The sequence below is a fragment of the Gavialis gangeticus genome, unplaced genomic scaffold (assembly GCF_001723915.1).
Source record: "Gavialis gangeticus isolate Ggan-Ray unplaced genomic scaffold, GavGan_comp1, whole genome shotgun sequence".
NCBI classification, from domain to species: domain Eukaryota; kingdom Metazoa; phylum Chordata; order Crocodylia; family Gavialidae; genus Gavialis; species Gavialis gangeticus.
In genome coordinates this window covers 13,075,532-13,094,390 of record NW_017729033.1, presented here as the reverse complement: position 1 = coordinate 13,094,390, position 18,859 = coordinate 13,075,532, and the positions used below count along the sequence as shown (strand labels likewise).

The 18,859-nt window shown below is 42.5% G+C and overlaps 1 protein-coding gene across 4 annotated transcripts; it reads right to left on the bottom strand.

Annotated features, from left to right (window-relative positions):
• Window positions 1-479: 479 nt before the first annotated feature.
• Window positions 480-8,692, bottom strand: KRCC1 (lysine rich coiled-coil 1). 4 transcript variants are annotated; one of them, XM_019526436.1, is made up of 8 exons: window positions 8,571-8,692; window positions 6,359-6,465; window positions 5,371-5,571; window positions 4,948-5,055; window positions 4,693-4,867; window positions 3,549-3,830; window positions 2,328-2,424; window positions 480-1,827 (listed from the first exon to the last, which is right to left on the bottom strand). In XM_019526436.1, exons 5-8 carry the CDS (start codon window positions 4,865-4,867, stop codon window positions 1,029-1,031), a joined length of 1,353 nt encoding a protein of 450 aa, XP_019381981.1. In that variant the 5' UTR covers window positions 4,948-5,055; window positions 5,371-5,571; window positions 6,359-6,465; window positions 8,571-8,692; the 3' UTR covers window positions 480-1,028. The 4 variants fall into 4 exon arrangements, with proteins under 4 accessions (XP_019381981.1, XP_019381978.1, XP_019381979.1 ...); XM_019526433.1 differs by having other exon boundaries at window positions 2,328-2,427; window positions 8,571-8,688; XM_019526434.1 differs by lacking the exon at window positions 5,371-5,571 and having other exon boundaries at window positions 2,328-2,427; window positions 4,948-5,066; window positions 8,571-8,688.
• Window positions 8,693-18,859: the final 10,167 nt, after the last annotated feature.

Genomic DNA, 18,859 nt, shown 5'->3' with positions numbered 1-18,859 from the left:
GACACAGTACAAGCTGCCTTCTACTTCCATTGTGCACATGCCTCACCCCAATACAGAAGAATCAAATCTGAGGGTTCAAGGTCTTCCAGTCTCCATGTCCCACCGTACCTCTGACCTAAGAGCAGCGCAGACCAAGACCATAGCTCATCTCACCTACCTGCAGGACGCCTGATGTTCTATTAGCGTTATACCACCCAGGTCTAATTCCACATCATAAATGAAGAGCTGTTAAAACCATATTTAAAAAAAAAATGCAAACCTGGTTTAAAATTTTTCAAACATTATTTTTTGATATTAACTTCTAATCCAAGACTTCTGGGTGGAGTTTTTTAAGCAAATTAGTTTGAATTGGTGAAATGATAAATAGTACATAGTTTCAATTAACAATTTAAATTAATTTTGTATCAGGTGTTTTTCCAGTATTTTCTAAACTAAAAATCTGGATTACAGCAATAAGAAAAGCATACTGGACAACACATTCTTACAATCAGTCGCATGTTTAATAAAGACCCTTTCTCTTTCCACCCTCAGAGCTGGGTGAAAAAACAACAATAGTGAATAAGAATTGGAACCCAAAGCCTAAATAGGCTCACATTCTTCTTTAAAATCCTTTAGTGAAACACATACAGAAATGGTCGAGAATATTGTGTACTTATTTTCAATTTTACAAGCTTTGGTATGCTGGAAGAATGAAAGAAACCCTCCATACTCTGTGTCTTTACTTCTAGTATTTGAATATTATTTGGAAGAAACAATACACAGTGATGGAACTCCAAAATGAATGTTGTAAACTGCTGACCTAGATTTGAAGTTCATACAGACTGTTGCATAACTGCGGTGTGTGTAAGATTAGTAAAAACAGATTCCTATCTACTACCTGATAGTTTCAGAAGATAGGCTGTCACCCGCTTCAAAGACTGGGACCAAAAAGTTTGTTTTTTTCTTTAAAAAAAATGAATCATAATATAGTACACCATGGTTAAGAGACTAAAAAGTGAGATGACTTCTTATTGTTAATTAAAACATAATCAGTATCCCAGTATAGACTCATCCCAAAGTATCTCCTCATCCGTTTTGCCATCAATTTGGGGCTTCTTTTTACCCTTTTTGTGTTTTCTGCTCTCCTTTTCAGTGGCTATTTCTTTAAGTCTTTTATCTTTACTGTGCTTTGACTTCTTCTCAATTGCTGAGTCTGTATCAACCTTCCTTTGCTTTTGCTTCTCACTTTCCTTTCCAGGATCAGTGTCTTCATTGTTTGCCTTCCTTTTCTGCTTTGTGGGCTCTTTCTCATGTTTCACTTCTTTTCCAAAGTGGTGTTCCTCCTTGTCTTGTTTCCTCTGAACCTTTTGTTCTTTCTTATGAGAGCTGGTGCTTGTATCAGAAGAGACGTGGTCATAGCAGTCACCCGATTCTTTTGATTCTGGGCCATAGCTGTCACCTCTGTAGGAAGTCACCTGAGATGATGTCATTTCCAAATAACGTTCCTTGCTGTAGTGACATGTAAGTGTGTTTTCTAGTCTTAGCCTAGTCTCATGAGCTGGCGACCAGCATGGCAGTCTGTTTTCAACAGCATTTGATGTCCACGTTTCTGAAAGAGGGCTGGAATACTCGTCTTGTTCAAACGTGACATCCAAAGGTACAGTGTCGTCATGGTAATTGTTTTCTTCAAATTCACTGGTCTTAAACTCATCTTCCTCTGTTTTTCTGAAATATGTTTTTGGTTCCAGGCCTCTTGCTTTCTGCACTTTGATGTAATCAGCTAATTCATCTTGAAAGGAGTCATATGTTTTCTTTGAATTCTTTATGAGATTGACAACCATGGTTTCTCTGCAAAAATTGGATATAAAGTCTGAGTTATTAAAACTGATTGGTTTTGATTTGAGCTACTGTAGAATGCCAGGTAAAATTCTAAACCAGAGAGATTTAAGAATGTGGTGTGCCACATAATGCATCTGGGTCAAATGAGTTAACTAGGCAAAGAAAACCAATTCTCGGAGAGAGGTTCACAAATGCATGACTCCAGTTTTACGTGTGGTTGACCCAGAGGTGGTCAGTGAAGTTACATTGGCATAGAATGGGCTGTCCACGTATAGGACTTCTGCAAGGGAGTGTTACCACCCAAAAGGAGGTGAACATTTTTGGTCAGAAGAATGTTTTTTACATGGAGAGCATCTCTTTAGCCAGTAGGATATAGCCACTTGATATAACAACCAGCAGGTAGGGACCATACAAATCTGCACTTCTTCCTTCTATTGTCATTCTCTAATATAAACTCCCACATGCAGTAAAGTAATGCAAACAGAGAGGTACATTAACAAAATACTTACTTAATCTGATGTTTATTTCCTTGCATGTGGGACTGGTACATTTCTATAGAGGTAAGGGTGATGTTACATATAGGACATATGTAGTTACCAACCCCGACTGCTGAAAGAACAGAGTTGCATATTAAAGAGGTTGTAAGCATCACCACCACACAAAAGACATCTTGTTCACTCCCATATGCAACAGACCTCATATAGAGATCATCACCCACAACTACACCTTTTTTTCCTTTAAACAGAGATGAGTGCTGTGAAGGTAAACCATGAAGCATACAGAGCAACACAGGCACTATTCAAACAGTAATGAGACTATTATTTATGTTAATTGACACTGATTATGATCTTCCCTTCTAAAATATTTCTAGAGTGCCCACTACTGTGGGCACTAATAGTTTTATTAAATACACAGTGTAGGTAATGTGTAAATATCTACTGTATAAACTGGTCCTGGATCTGAGTACAATGGGTACACATGACAGACCTGTGCTCTGACACATGCTAAGTAGCACGCTGGAACAGACTCAGTTAATCCAGTCTGGGGCAGGGTCAGAACAGCTGGATTGGGCTGAAGTAGGTTGAGCCCGTGGGCCAACACCACATGGGATCTAGGCTCCAGACCTACCTCAGGCCATCCATCTGGCCTGCAGGGTCAGAAGGTTGAGCGCCACAGGTATAACAGCCTTCAAATACAAAAAAGGGCTGGTATAAAGAGGATACAGACCAGCATTTCTCAATCTGTGGGTTGCGACCCAAAAGTGGATCGCATGAATATATGAAATGGTCTTGAACAAACTTTAAAAAGAGATTCTCCTTTAAAGGAGAAAACCGTGGGAAACTGGCTTTTCCCTTGTAGGCTGGCAGACTTCCACACCCCCCTTCCCACACACTCATGTCTTACCCCACAAACCAGGGGGCTGGGGTCTGGGGGTGGAGGGCAGCAGGTTGGGAGTGAAGGGCACTGGGTTGGGACTGGCCACTGATGTTTACAAGTGGGTCCTGGTACAGCAAAGGTTGAGAACTGCTGATATAGACTATAGTGTGTGTCCAGAGTGTAAAAGATAACAGAAACTTGGTTTGGGTAATATGAAGAACTTCAAAACTATGAGGGTGGTTAAATATTGGGACAGATGACCTAGAGGCACTGTAGAAGCTCTGTCACTGGAGGTTTTTAAGTGCCAGTCGCTTCACTGAAGACCCTGGAATAATTCTCCACTACTCACTTACCATTTGCACTGGATTCTGCAGGAAGAGCTTCATCCCCCAGGTCCTTCACCATTTTCTTCCGCAATTCATTCCTTTTGTGCTTCTTACCAACATAGTGCTGATGGGCCATCAGTGGGTTATTGAAGGGAGCTGAACAGAGCTTGCAATACTTGTCTGGATCATTTAAATCTGAAGTCGTACTGGAGGATGATGCAGACTCTTCAGTCTCTATGTCTTGTGAGGACTTCTCTGCTGAGGGCTGCTGGGGTGTTGGCAATGCAGAAGGACCAGTGGGTGGACTTGCTAATAACACAAGAAAGGAAAGTCTGGCACAGTTCTTTGGAATAATGCACACAGAAGCATTGAGCTATTCTAGCTGAAGGAAAGCAGCCCTCTGGCCAAGCTGTTAATAACCATGTGTGCACACTCTCCATGCAGCACTCAGCACTGCCACAAAGTATGTCCTGCCTACTTACTACCAACTCTGTGCATGCCAGCTCCCCCAGTTATGGCAACAGAATTGCCCCGAGTGCCCTTAAGCTGCACATTAGCTTCCTGTCTCTGGCATGCTTATGGGCATGCATTCATGGCTGCTCTATGCACTGCTTGTTATTGGGATTTGGTACACATGGAGAAGCAGCAAGTGAAGATGGTACAGATAAACCCAAAGAGTCTACATAATTCTGCAGTTTTCTCCAGAATCTTATGACCTTATTTCACCAGCATATTCCCTTCTCCTATCTCCTGCAGGTATATTGGATAGATGGTGTGAGAATAAGAAGGTTGCTTTAGAACTCACTCTTAGGACATAGGGCCAGTCTCAGTAACATGTTCCTGGATAGATTTTCTTAATTAGTATAATAGCTACTAAGGCTTGCAATCAATCCTCACACAACCCTACAGTACATCTTACTCCCATTTCACAAGTAGAGAAATGGAAATACAGAGACACTTGCCAAGGGCCCATCAATGTAAAAACAGGGACTTGTGGATCTCTAGCTCCAAACTTGTGCTAAAACAATGTCTTCGGCAAGGTGTTTGCCCCACTTCAGACTGCAAAAGCACTGAGAAGTAGTGATGGGAGGATACTTCATTTTAACTTTTTCAGGGAAGAATCAGGAATACACATGTATCAAAGCGGACATAAAGGTTATTTGGTTCTCACCAGTTTCTGGCTGGGTGCTCTGTGCTAGCATCTGAGCTTGGTCTCCTGCTAATTGCCTTAGCTTTTTGGCATGGATTTTCCCCACGTAATGAGACTGAGCAACAACTGGGGAAGTAAAAATCATATTGCAGAGACTGCAGTATTTGTTTTTATCCACTACTCCACTTCCATCCATCTGAAACCAAAGGCAGGTTCAGTTATCAGGCAAACAATGAGCAGTTTAATGTTCTCGATAGTGCTCTGAACAGACATCACCTGAAAGTTGATATAATCGGTCTTCTTCTGTTTTCCAGACTTTTGCCCCTCATCTTGCTCACCGTGTACTTGGAAATAAAGTCGAACTTTCTGAGCATGCTTTTTGCCCTGGAATGAGACTGGAATTATTCCTACTTCATTAGTGAGGACCCATGTGCTTTCTCATCCAGAAATTAGAATGGGCTTGAGCAGAAGTTGCTTTTGCACTTTCTGATTGTAGTCACACAGTGAGTGAACCACAGATGAACATATAACAGCTTGTGTAATAATATTTACTAAAAAATAATGCTAATACTTGATACTTCTATCCAACAGTTCATTCATGGATTTCACAGCAGTTGTTACAGTCACCAGTCCCCAGTATATTAAGGAAACAAGTATCCTTTCTGTCCTCTCACAGATGAAGGCAGGCTACATACACACCTCAGGTCGCAGAGCAAGTCCACTGTAGAACCAAGACTAGAACCCAGCTCCTCTGCCTCCCAGACTGGTGCATCCTGCCTCACAGTGTGGAGGATCAGCTGTTTCTACAGATTTTAAATTTGGGGTGATATCTCCTCACCACTTTTATGCCCACGTCCCTGCATTGCAGTAGTACATGTAGCTCCATGATACATTAGTCACCTACAAATTCAAAAGAAATTTGCCTCCTTTGAGCTGACACTATCCAAATGGCTTCAAAAGAACAACCTAGTCCATCCAACGTATGGGCCAGGAGAATCAAGAGGTCAGTTTCCCCACTGATGTCTCCCTAAGACTGTGGAGTCGGGGAGCCATTACAAGTGTTTGCAGCTATATCTGAGGTCAGATCCAGCAAAAAGAAACTTAAGCCTGATTTTTGTGGGATGTTAAATGTCTGATGTCAACTTTAGCTGAAGGAGTTAAGGAAAAGCTGAACCTTGCAGGACCAAGCTCTCCGTTACTACTAAAAGCCAAAAAATGGCACTTGCTTTGGCAGTTCTTTTAAAAACTATTTAACTTGGCCAGGATGAGAGTGAAGAGATCATAGTGTTTTGACTCAAACTGTGGGAAATGCTAGTGCCTGAAAAATCTCTATACATATACAGGACCAGGTTTAAAAATAAAAGTATATTGTCTGACATATGTGGCAATTGCTCAATATATTTATTAGTTCTGAGAAATACTTTCAATAGGATTTGCAGTTTGCTATATCATGTAAGATCGAATTAGGCTACTTGCATAATCCCTCAATTGTAGCATTGTATAAATGCTGTTAACTGAAGATATAGAACTGTAATAGTCACTGCATGCAAATAAAACCAACATTTATCAACGAGGGTAACTCTGGGTTATGTCACTATACAAAAAATAGGTGGCCATAATCTGTATAATCAGCACTGAATATAGCAATGTAATCAGTATCCTCTTACATGTATCTGCTGTGACCTACCACATAGTGTGAAATCCTTTGAGACTCAAATTGTAGCACAGCTCCACACACTTTACAGAAGGTGTCTGTAAAAAGATCTTTTCTTGTTGCCTCATCCAATGTGCCATCTAGAATCAGAGATCAGAAAGAGCAGCAGTCACAAATGAGAGCAGGAAGAAATTGCATTTCTTTATTCATAAAAAAAACAGCCATTGTTGAAGATCTACAGCCAGTACACGATGACACAACAAAGGTTCATTTCATACTGTATAAAGCAAGAAATCACAAGGCTCCCAGCTATTTTCAAAGGACTGCTGTGAAGCCATTTAAACCTTCTCACTCACAAAACTGCTGTTCTAACACACCTTCACAGCATTATTCATAGGAAGTTATAAACATAAGCGGACCTCTAAATACAAAGAGAGAAATTTTCATTTTGAGGTGCTTACATTCTAGTTCAGATAGTAGGACAAATCAAAAATAGTTGAAAAGAGGTGTGGACAGGGGCTTCAGCAGAGCGGATGTGATGGATAGGTCTGTACAGGATTGAGATCAGATGCAAGATCTGTGTGGGAAAGCTTGATAAAGGGAACTCACAGCAACAGAAAGGAATGAGACAGCTGGGAAGGAAATACAGTACTCCAGGTGTTAGAAAGGACCATTTGGGGAGAGAGTTGGTGGTTACGATTGCAAATGGTAAGGGAAAGAGTCTGCTTGATGAGACACTGTCTAGTAAGTGATGATTCACACAATGAATGTTGCAAACCCTTGGCTGAGCACTCATAGGACTCTGAATGCAAGCTCCTATGCTAGCACTGCAGAGAGGACTTCCCACCTAACCGCACAAGCAAAACCACCCCTTTGCAAGAAATCCTTCTATTACATGATCACAACTTTACTGGCAGCAGAATCAGGGCCAGATTAATGCACAGGCAAACTAGGCACATGCCTAGGGCTCTGAGCTGCTGGGGTGGGGGCCCGGTCCTTCCCTCTGCGGTGGTGGGGAATGACCCCGTCTACCTCCTTTCCCCTCTCCTCCACTGGCCTTGCCACCATGGTGGCTGCTTCCTAGCGGTGGCTCCAAGCCCTGCTCCCTGTGGGTGGCGGCGCTGGGGTGGGGAGCAGGGTCTTGACCGGCCTGGGGCCCACGTTTGTTTGCCTAGGGCCCACTAAAGGGTTAATCCAGCCCTGAGCGGTGTACACGTCAAATGACCCAGCACTCATCATGCCGCTGAAACGGGAGACTAGCTGGGACTTCAAGAGGGTGGGATACTGAAATGCAGCATTGCAAAACTGCTTGGTACGTTCTTTTCATTTAAGACCCAGGAGGGAAGCTTCTACCCCAAACTTTACATAATTGTACACCGGAGGGTTTGCAAATGCAGTTTTGATTGTATCCATGCACATGTACAACTCCGACTTGTGTGTGTCAATTGTGTGGCAGTTCAGTAGTGGGGTCCTTGAAAAACTTGGCTCTGACAGTCTACTGTGCCAGGTTCCTGCAATAAATGTGCAACAGCTGTCATGTTTAAGATGAGGGCTGCCAACAGTCATTGGCTCAAATGCCATTTCCTAATAAAAAAATATTTTATCCACTTTTTATGAGTTATAGGGGCCTGAGGCATAATCCTTCTGATGCTTCTTAGATCTACAGTGTGATCCCCACCAAGATTTTCAGTACTTTACCATTTTTGTTAATTTTGATGGAGATGAGAGATGCAGAAAGAATAAGCAACTTTTTCCAAGCCACAAAATAAATTCAATACCGAATGGGAAAAGTAGTCAAGATTTTATAACTCAGTTTTGGACCTTTAGTCCATTTTAAGTTTCTGAAAATGATGAAAGTTCGGGCTTCTTCGCAGAAGAGAAGTGGTGAAAAAGTTCCACTGGCCTGAATAAATGAACAAGAACACCGAACTGGGGGTATCCACACCAGAAAAATATAAAAGCAGCAAAAACCTCTTATAAAACAAAATGAACTGCAGTGTCACTGAATAGGGGAGAGAATATTACCATGTGCAATGTTTTTTCTATTGCAATTTCCAAAATTTCTTACTGGAAAATGTTTGTAATATTTCCTTGTCCTAATTTCCCTCTTTGAAATGATCTTTCCCATACTACCAGGGGAGAATAATTGTAAATAGACTTTCATGACTTTAGATGCACTTTGAGCAAATTTTCCTAGCAGAGGAAAAATCTATAAAATGTGCTAGAAAAAACTTCTCCAGCACACCTGAGTTTTAATTCTGAGTTCTAGGGCAAAAACATATTCTGGTGCTTAGCAGCACAGAATATGAATCTGATAATTTCAAAGGACTCACCTGAAACAATGAAAAGGACTGTGAAAATATATGTTTTATCATTGTAGTATAAGAAACAACCATTGATTTGCTATTTGAGGTTTATAGGAAATAGCAGGTTTCTTAAGTGACCTGTCCAACAAGAAGTCTATTGATAGCTCTCAAATGGATGAAGTGACATTCTGGAACCGATTTAGAGCGCTGGTACAGTCATTTTTACTGATTTTAATATGAAAAAAAGTATCTGGATACCTTTTGCTGCTTTGAAAAAGATCAGACCTAGTGCTCAAGCTGCACACTGCCTGAATACTGCAGATGCTGGCTTACAATGGATAATATTGATCTTATTTTATGTGACAATTCAAAGGGGAAAACAATTCTGGATAAAGTAGAATTCTGCAACCATCTTTTATTCTGGATTCCCAATTTTTCTATCATTTTAAAGCAAACCAACCAGGCAAGAAAGACTTACTTCTTTTATAGCAATAGGCAGGAACAGCGCGCACAGCCTAATGTCGCTAGAATGTCAAAAAAGGTTTGTCTTATTTTCTAAAATCCGTAACTGGGCATTTAAATTGCCTGATTTTTCAAGCGCCAAGTGCTCATTGGCTCCCACTGACCTCATTTGGTATATAAAAGCCGAAATATAACCTTAGCACTCTTGCTGGAGTTCCCAATATCCACCCAGAGTTTGAAGCAATTCTGTTATCTTGCAGAAGTTTGAATGAACTTATCGAACTCAGTGTCTCCATTACATTATTACGTTAGCTAGAGATGTGCTATGTAAGTGCTGCACAAAATTAAAGAGCATTATAAAAGAAAGTTAATTACAGCTTAAGATATCTGCAAGACGTCGTTTATGTGCACAAGACTATCAAACTTAAAACACTTGATTTTGAACTACTGGCCATTTCCCCTTTATAACTTCCATGGTTTTGTCAAACAATTGTACCTGAGACTGTCCCTTTATGCTCAAAGTGAAATGTAAGTGTGCAACTGCTATGCTTCTTTGTCCTAAAAGTCTTTATGGTGAGGAGTTTTGGAGAAAAATGCCTGCACATGATGTTCCTGCATGCATTTCCTTCTTGGTGCAGCCAGCATCTACCACCTACTTCCTCTCTTCCTTCGTGCCTACCAACTTTAATTTTACATTAAAAGCAAGATGGGGAGCCACAGAACAACACCTCCCCTCCGGTAATGGCCAGGTGCAATTCCCATAAGCGGCATTCTTCCCTATGCATGCATTTTATCAGGAAATGAGCAGAGTACTTTAAATCAAAGGTGTTGCTGGGGCTGGCCTATCTGCAATCATTCTTATTTGCGAATTAAAAATGAGAAATGAATGTTGGTCTAATGCCTTTCCCTCCCTAAGCAGATGAAGTACAGACAGCTAACTTTGGCTTCCAGTGCCTAGACCAACATGACTACAACAAAAAACCCTACAGCTAAGTGATGCTGCTTTCTCGATTAGCTCTACGCACGTGGCAAACAAAGACGTGAAATCATTAACATCTTTTAGACTCATAGAATTACAGGCTGGGAAGGGATCTTGAGAAGTCCAATCTCTGTACCAATGCAGTGTTTCATGATGCTGTTAAAATGCTGCCAACAGAAACTGATTAATCTTACTCAGTTTCTATTTACAGCACAACCCGTGTCACAAAGGGAATACCGATTTAGGGCATGTCTACACCTTAAAGCAAAGGTGTGATAGTAGCATGCCTACAAACACTTGTGATAGGTCTAGCCTGGGTACAAATAATAGTGAAGGTACACAGATGCTGGCTTCACCCTGTTTCAGCATCGAAATTAGTCCTTCCCACCAGGGACATTGGGCGAATACTCTGGTTACCATCATGAGATGAAGCCTGTGCCAACATGACTGCTGCTGTGGTTACTTGCACTAAGTATTTTAAAGCTGGTGTGGATTTTCTGGTGTGAACTCCGATGACACCTTCCTTTTGTTGTGCAGACGCACACAATAGGATTTGTCAGCTTCTGCTCATCATCAAGCTCAAAGGCTCAAAGGGACGGGCACACACGACTTGCCCCACTAAGTCAGATGAACAGTTTGTGTATTCTGGTAACCCATATCTAATAGCAGCCAAAACCTGACCCTTCATAAGAAACTTGCTAATGACCTTTTAAGAAATCACCTGTAATAGGAAATTTCTTTCTTATTCTATCACTTGCTCCATTATACTTCAAAGCCTGAAGATTTACTTCAGTGGCTTTTAATCTTTTGAGACTCGAGGCCCACCCCAAACTTTGTAACATGAGTGGCAGCCCGTTTAAAAACTAAATTACGTTCCCTACGTGCTTGCGTAGGGACAGGAAGCGGATGTGGAGGAGCTGCAAGATAGGGAGAGTCTGATAAGCCTTCTCTGTTCATCTCTTCACACCTGGAGATGGAGTGATAAGCCTTAACTGGTTATCTCCTTGCACTTCCTGCAAGCAAAGGCACTCTGGTTTAGGATCACTGGTTTACATGATTAGTAACAAAAACATGTTCAAGCTAATGGGAATTAAGCAGAAAATTTCAGTATGGGCAGATTACTCTGTTATTGCCTGCTGTGGGTTAATTTTTTATTGCAACTTCTTCTAAAACACCAAGTACTAGCCACTGCAAGCAGCAGTGAGCCACTGATTTGAACTGGCATTGCAGCTTTTGCATTCGCTTTCTTATAGCTTTTCTAATCCTTTTCTGAATCAGTAAGGCCACTGTGTTCAGCGATGTCTTGTAGTAATGACTTCTGCTGGTTGGTCAAGCATTGCATGAAAAAAATCCTTGTAGCAGTTTTAAATATTTCTTTTCCCTCGTTTCTTGCAAAAGCATAAATAGGACTTTTAGGCCCTGTGTACACCGTTCCCTCTCGGTTGCATCGCCTATGATATCTGTTCTCTCTTAGTGGTCTTTATGTTCTCTCTTTCTCCACAGATCCTTCCATGATTGTCCTACAGTCTCCAGACATGTGTGCCCCTCTAGTTTAGCTGTATTTTTTCTTGGGGTATGGACCGTAATCAACTTACCAAAGGAAAAAAAAAAAGGATGGACATTATCAGGTCTCAGCTGCTCTGTGGTAACTTCCCATGTGCATGCACTTACACCATGGCAAGTGGAAGGTAAACTGCCCCCACTTCATTAAGGGGTAAGCCACCACCATTTAGCTCCCATTGCCCATGGAAGTAATGCTAACTGGCACAGCGATGGGGGAATTCTCCATAGCGTTTTCTACTCTGCTCTTTACACAGTTTGATATTTGGGGTAACGCCACCATCAAGTATTCAAAAATCGTATGGTAGATTCCCCTCAAATTACATGATTTAAAAAAATGACAGATTTGGGGTTTGTATTACTTGCCTTGTTTCTTGAGTAGGGGCTGATGTTTTGGGGCAAAGTGCCAAAAACACCTGTGACCTCGACTTGTAAGATGGCACCCCAAGTGAGGAAGCCACGAGGGGCCCAATCCTTGTTGTGGCAGTGCAGCCCTCGTCCCTTCCCTGCCACCTGCCCTGAAGTGCATGTGCCACGCAAAATAGCCTTCGCGTGCCATGCTCTGGCACCAGTGCCAGGGGTTGCCTACCCCTGTTCTAGAGTCTTGAGAGCTTGTAATCTCCAGGTTTTTTCCCCACAGTTTGAAAGGTGGGAAACGTTCATTAAAAAAATAAATAAGCAAACGGAAATTTTCATCTAACAGAGTGACTCCAGGAGCTGAGGCTTTCAGAGGCATTAAATATCCTGAGTCTTGTGAGAAACAGCACAAGAATTTACAAAATGATATTTGTCTGCTTTTTAACAGAGGTTTTGTCCCTCTGATGGACCAGAGTTAATTTAGAATAAAAGTGTGTGCATGTATGTGTGTGTGTGCATGTGCACACATGTGTGCGCGTAATTCAAATGATTCTACCTTGCATTCCAATACCTTGCATTTGACAAAATACCCATTATTGGCATCTTGAATTGTGATCCTGAAAGAAACTGCACCGGTTATTTTTCCTTTGCAAACCGTAAAAATGTAAATCAGCAAGTAAAATTGCAACTGATTTCTTTTTGATGATGCACGTGACAGCTCGGCAAGTTGGTTTTGACCTTTGATTGGCAAACTGTCATGTACGCTTTGCAGCAATGCTGAAAAGAATGAGCATTTTGTAGGATTACGGCCAACTCAATGTAATTGTGTTATGTTTGGCACTTAGGTACGGCTTTGCCAAGATTGGGAACGAGGTTAAAGAATGGTCATGCTATGCAACATGAGCTAACTTACACCCAACTACTAGTTTGAGTGCAAGCGTGGAGGCAGACTCACAACTTTGGCAGGCTTACGTGTCCTGCTAAAGCAGGGGTGGGCAAAATGCGGCCCAGTAGTGCTAAAGGCACTACTTGTATCAGCATTATGATTACAATTTAACTCAGGTGTAGCCAGTTTACATTAGCAGGCACAATCCAAATCTTCCCCTTTTTTATCAACCAGAAAAGGCCCAAGTGGCCTTGTCTGCAAAGCTGCTGAGCACATGTGCCTCCTACTGAAGTTGGACATATCTGCAGAAGCCCAGCACTTCTGAAATGTCGAGCCACTTCCTTGAGACTTATTTTAGGATGCTCATCTGAAAACATCAGCCATAGGCATGTGGAATACAAATATTTTTTTACTTCTGCGTAGCTAAGATTTTAGCAGAACATTTGCCAAGTAACGTGCCCTACTAGTTGATGTTATGTGAACACAGAACCAATATTACAGAACCAAATTCAGGCTTCAAACAAACTCATGCAAAGTCTGACAAAGCCGAAACCACTGACAGATCACCGAAGCTCTACAGTATTACTTGTTCAATATCAAGCCCACTTCTCAGTATTCAAATGTGCACATTGCAAAACCCCAGTACTCTGCGCCACTTCCTCTGAATTTGCAGCAGAGGTCAAGAACCAGTCTGCGCCCCACTTCCTTTCAGCAATCCCAAATGTTACCGACTACTTGCACTGACTCTACCCCGAACCTGAGGGCTTCATTCATCCTTGACAAGACAATATAGCACCGGTATATAAGACAATAATTCTCCTGACAATTAAAGTGTACGTTACCACTTAATCAAATATGTCAGAGTGCACAGTTAGGTGGAAACTGTTACTGAATCCAGTGACAAGGCTGCAGGTGCTATTTTGTCTAAGACAAAATTTAGAAATCTACAGCATTCAGGCTAGATCTGCCCACCAAGCAATTTAATCCAACCTACAAAGCTTGGATATTGGAGGCATTGTGGTGGTGGGGCAATTCTGCAGTGGGTTGCATGCATGTCAGGAACAAGAAGTGGTGGTGCCCAGGCTGTAAGTGCTAACCTGCTTTGGACCAAGTTGTATTATTTTGGCCCCCAGCTCCTTACAGGATGCTGACCACCACTCTACCAACAAAAAACTCAATATAAAGCATGAATTCAAACTGACTTTCCCCTCACAAAACAAATAACTGCTCATCCCTACGTGACAGATCCTTGATGACTCAGCCAGGGATTCTCAACCAGGTGACACGAGACCCTTTTAAGGGTGCCATAAAATATTACCACTGATAGGTGTGCAAACAGCCACTACATATGCTTCGCAAGATAAACCCAGGGATTTCAGATAGCAGTCCACAGTGTGAAAATCATTCTCATCCGTTGTGGTCTGAATTTTTTTGCAACAGAAAAATTGCTCTATTAGCTATTGCTGTAAAGCTAAAAACTAGCAATTTCTGAGGGGTTCCTTGAGTCTAAAACACTGAACTACGCATTTACTTGCATAATGAGAACAACTACAGTTGCATCAGATAGGATGAAAAAATGTCGGAAGGGATACAAACCTTTTCACTTTATGGAGCAAGTAAACCAGCAATGCAGTGAGGTTATAAAGAGGCTTTGCCAATGGATGTATCAGTCCCCAACTGCCCACTACAAGGTTTCTCCCAAACTCCTCTGAAGTGCTGGCCATTTTCCTAGGCACTACACTGAGCATGACTTTGGTATGACTGCAGGGCCTGCTGGCAACTTGGTGGACCTACTCGTGGCAGGGTAACTCCTATAAAATACCACAATCATAGGCACAGACTTTGATTTTTCTCAGGGGCGGGGGCGCTAAGAAGATGGACATGTGGAAAGTTTTATGCATTTCTGGTGACAGCCCTTTGCGAGGTGGACCAGGGTCCTCAGGCCCCCATGTACTTGGTATGTCTGAACAACATTGCAAACTCTAGAGTAAGGCGAGTATAGAGTGTCTCAAAACCTAGCCCCTGCTGACTTGTGGGTACTCCTTGGTTGGAGAAAGGGCAAGGGACACGTCCCTGACAGAAGCACGCCCTTGCTCAGATGTTAGGCCAGGGGTGGGTAAAATGCAGCCCGCAGGCTGGATGCAGCCTGCCAGGCCATTCTATCCAACCTGCAGGGCCCCGTCAAAATTTAGAAAATTAATATTTATCTGCCCCTGGCTGCCTGTCATGCGGCCCTCAATGGCTTGCCAAAACTCAGTAAGCAGCCCTCTGCCCAAAATAATTGCCCACCCCGCTGATAGGCAGTCAGCAGCAGTTCTTATCTGTTGCTCTCTGGCAGAAGCTACAACTACGGAGGCAGCGAACATCTGGGCTCAGTCTGGTCTTTGGGATTGTCTCAATGATCTCAAGAGGGAATGGTAGGTTGGGGGCAGCTTCCAGTCCTCTATGCTTTTGCCTAGGCATCCACATTGAAGGTCTCAGTGTGATGACATCTCGCATAGACATCTCATATCATATACCATCATATCATATCATAGACATCGCATAGACATAAACATCTCACATTTACTCCATGCTCAGGACGATTGACCGTGGCCGAGACACTGGGCAGTGGACCTAAACTGTGCCTCTGTTACTGTTTCATTGCGTAACCTTGGACAAGTGACTCTACCTACTTCCATCTATATAATGATCATAGGGCTCACCCATCTCACAGACAGGCTGTGAGGCTCAGTGCTCTGTAAAGTCTATCAAGACGCTCAAAAAAGGGTCATCTGTAGCCGTGGAAGACACTGATTGGAATACTGCCACCACACCCTCGTGTATGAAGACGACGTTATCTACCCATCTGGGTGAAATCTTTCCTTTACTGAAATAATTGGCCATTGTGCCATCAACTTTAACGACACCAGGGTTTCATCTTGTACACTTTTAGGGCCCCGACTGTTGCAGATCTGAGGATGCCCATAGGTATTAATGAATTTATCCTCAATACCGCTGGGAAGTAAGGAACCATCTTTGTCCTGGGATTATTCCATCTGTTTTCTGATCTCATAAATACTACACAACAGTCTAAGGAAACAAGTGGCAATTCTCCCCTGCGATTTTAGGGGCTATATTTAGCCAATACAGAACCAGTCTCTCGGCACTTCTTTTTCTTAAAGCTGCCTCAGAACAGCTTGAACACAAGTTTATCATGGTCAGTACCACTCCCGAATACAATACACAGCCGAACAAATGTCTATTGGCAATGCATTACAGTTGTTATAATTGGTCACTGCTGTTGCTAAAAGCTATAGGGTCTAGAGCGCTAGGTTAGAACGACAGCACTATGAGGCCACAAAAAAGATGTGCCACCAAAGCTCTTTGCTGCCTGAGAAGCAGCTATTGGCAACATGGGTGTATGTGACAGCATGAAGACTGACTCAATTATTGTAATGCCGAGGCCCAGATCAGGACGAGTACCACTTTGTGCAGGGCACTGGCACACACAGTCTCCACTCCAGTCTGAAGAGGCTCTGGGTGTGACAAGAAAATGTCACAGTGCAAGGGAGGCAGAAGACGGGAGTAGATGTGTAGGAACACCATGTTGCACCTGTTGACTGTGTGCACGATTTGTAGATTTCAGATTTAAAGTGAGAGATCAAGATTAACCAGTCACCAACAGTGTCTCCACAGCCATGATCATTCAAGCACTCCATTCTTGGCTTGTAAAAACTCAAAAGCTCAAGACCTCAAAAGGAGACTGGACGCACACCTTGCTGGGGTGATTTGACCCCAGCTGTCTTTCCTGCCCAGAGCAGGGGGCTTGCACCCAATGATCTCACAAAGTCCCTTCAGGCCCTAAACTTCTGTGAATCTTCTTTTCAGAATTATACAAGGCTAGAAGGATAAAGAAATTATTTCAGTGTGAGGACCAGATAGGACAAAACAGACTCACTACGCAGAATTGGGAGAACAATTCTAGCAATTGAGAAGCATGGTACGCAGCCAGTTCTTACAATGGAGTTATTAAAAAAAAATCACCCTTTACTACACTTTTCAAGTTTAAATACACAGTCCACATGGCATACCCATTAATAAAGCACTTTAGAAAATGGAGCCAGCAGAGAAACCGAACCTCCGGAGGGTGGAACGAACAGAACAGACAACTGTGACCACCGGGCAGTGAACAGAGAACTGTCTAGCTGTTCAACGCCAGCCCTTCCCAGTTGCCTATTGCTAAATCACATTAAAAGCAGCTAAAAATCCATGAAATACTTTCCTGGTGTTACTTTCCCCAGATAAGCAGTTACCACAGGAATATCTACAATGACTGGGGGTGGATGCAGGTGACAGTGAATGGGAGCATTTGTGCTCCTGCAGTCTAGTAAGATATGGCGACAGTTCCACATACAAAGGGGTTGAAGAATCCCTGAAACAGAACAATGTCCTCACTTTAGGATCTCCCAAAACAGGCTAGCACTGCTTGACTGATTAAGGCCTTTGGCTTCATGCCTTGCATGTGCAGTGATGATCTTGGAGTCAATGCATCACAGGGCTTTTAGTAGAGATGCAGACAGTGTCTATTCAGCAGAAGGTTTGTTATCTTTCTGCCACCCTCAATGGCACTTCGAACATTTACCAACTGTAATGCGTTGCCAGTAGACATTTGTTCAGCTGTGTATTGTATTTGGGAGTGGTACTGACCAAGATAAACTTGTGTTCGAGTGCTTGTGTTCGAGCATTAATCAAGTTTACTAGAAACCTCAATGTTATTCTGGATTCAAACATACTACCTTTCACCCAAAGCTCAGGCTAATTTATTTGGCTGTAATCTCCAAAAATTATGAAGACTGTTTTCACTCCTATAGAGACTTACACTGGCACTGTCGTAGCAACAGATGAGAACAGGTAAATTCTAATCACAAGGAAATGCTCTAGAGAGCTGACATACAAAACTAAGGCTAGGATGACCCCAGAGACATACAAAGCTACTACAGATGTATTCAATGATCTTCCCAGGCCCCAAATCTTGGCATCCAAACCACTGACTTGGAGGAGAGTCTTCAAAATATTATCAAGTAGCACTCACTGGACCAACCCCTGCAGTGCTTACTCAGTAAAAAGGCCCCACCGAACAAGTTCAATCTGACCTGACTGTAGTCAGCCTGATGAGTCATTTGAGATTTTCCATTTTAAGAAACAGCAGAAATGAATTTTAAAAATTGGAAATGAATTTTAAACTGCTGGGTATGTGACTTGCAATAAAATATGCTAGATGTTCAGACAGTGGCCCTTTTAGCAACTTGGCAGGAGACCAAGACCAGCTGCTTATTTGTATAAAATGTGTTATAACAAAGTCTCAGATTTATTCATATTAACTACACAGACTACAAATCCCAGCATGCAAAGCTTCAGTCCAATGGGAGTGGGTACTGGAACTTTTTGACCCCCTGGGCCAAGTATGGCCAGCCCTGGCTATAAGCAAAGTTGCTGACTTGCATTACAATCTTCTGAATCACAACTGGCAAAAAGATACACGCAGGGGAGAATGTGTAACATGCATTTCATTTTTACTCAACGCACACTTCATGATTACTATTAATGATGTAGCTACAGGGGAATTTTGAGTACATTTATTTGAAGAATGGAGTTTGCACAGAAAGGGTAAAGTTGGGAATGGAAAAACTGTATGAGAGTTCCTTTTCTAAAAACTAATTCTGAATGAAAATCCCGCTGGACCTGGGGTCTCAAACATCTGGCCCATGGAGCTGTGTCACGTGGCCTGCAGGGCTCCCGAAGGAGCTAGGAATTTGTGGGCAGGGCCGTTGTCAAAATATAGAGTACAGAGCCTTGTTGGGAATACCTGCTGTGGGGGAAGTGATAGCTGCATTAGCCCCTGTAACCATTGCTTGCCCTGCAATGAGCCCCACAGTCTGACTCAGGGGGCTTTCACAGGGTTTAACACCCCTGATCTAGACCCGCTAAAAAGAATCCTGGGA

Bases quoted from the DNA above. Each gene is read 5' to 3' on its own strand.
- KRCC1 (XM_019526435.1), bottom strand. From the start codon at position 4,867: ATGGATGGAAGTGGAGTAGTGGATAAAAACAAATACTGCAGTCTCTGC. The intron at 2,428-3,548 runs GTAAGTGAGTAG...CTGTTCTTTCAG, and splicing joins TGCAGAATCCAGTGCAAATG to CAGTCGGGGTTGGTAACTAC. The intron at 1,828-2,327 runs GTAAGTATTTTG...CAATTTTTGCAG, and splicing joins GGAAATAAACATCAGATTAA to AGAAACCATGGTTGTCAATC.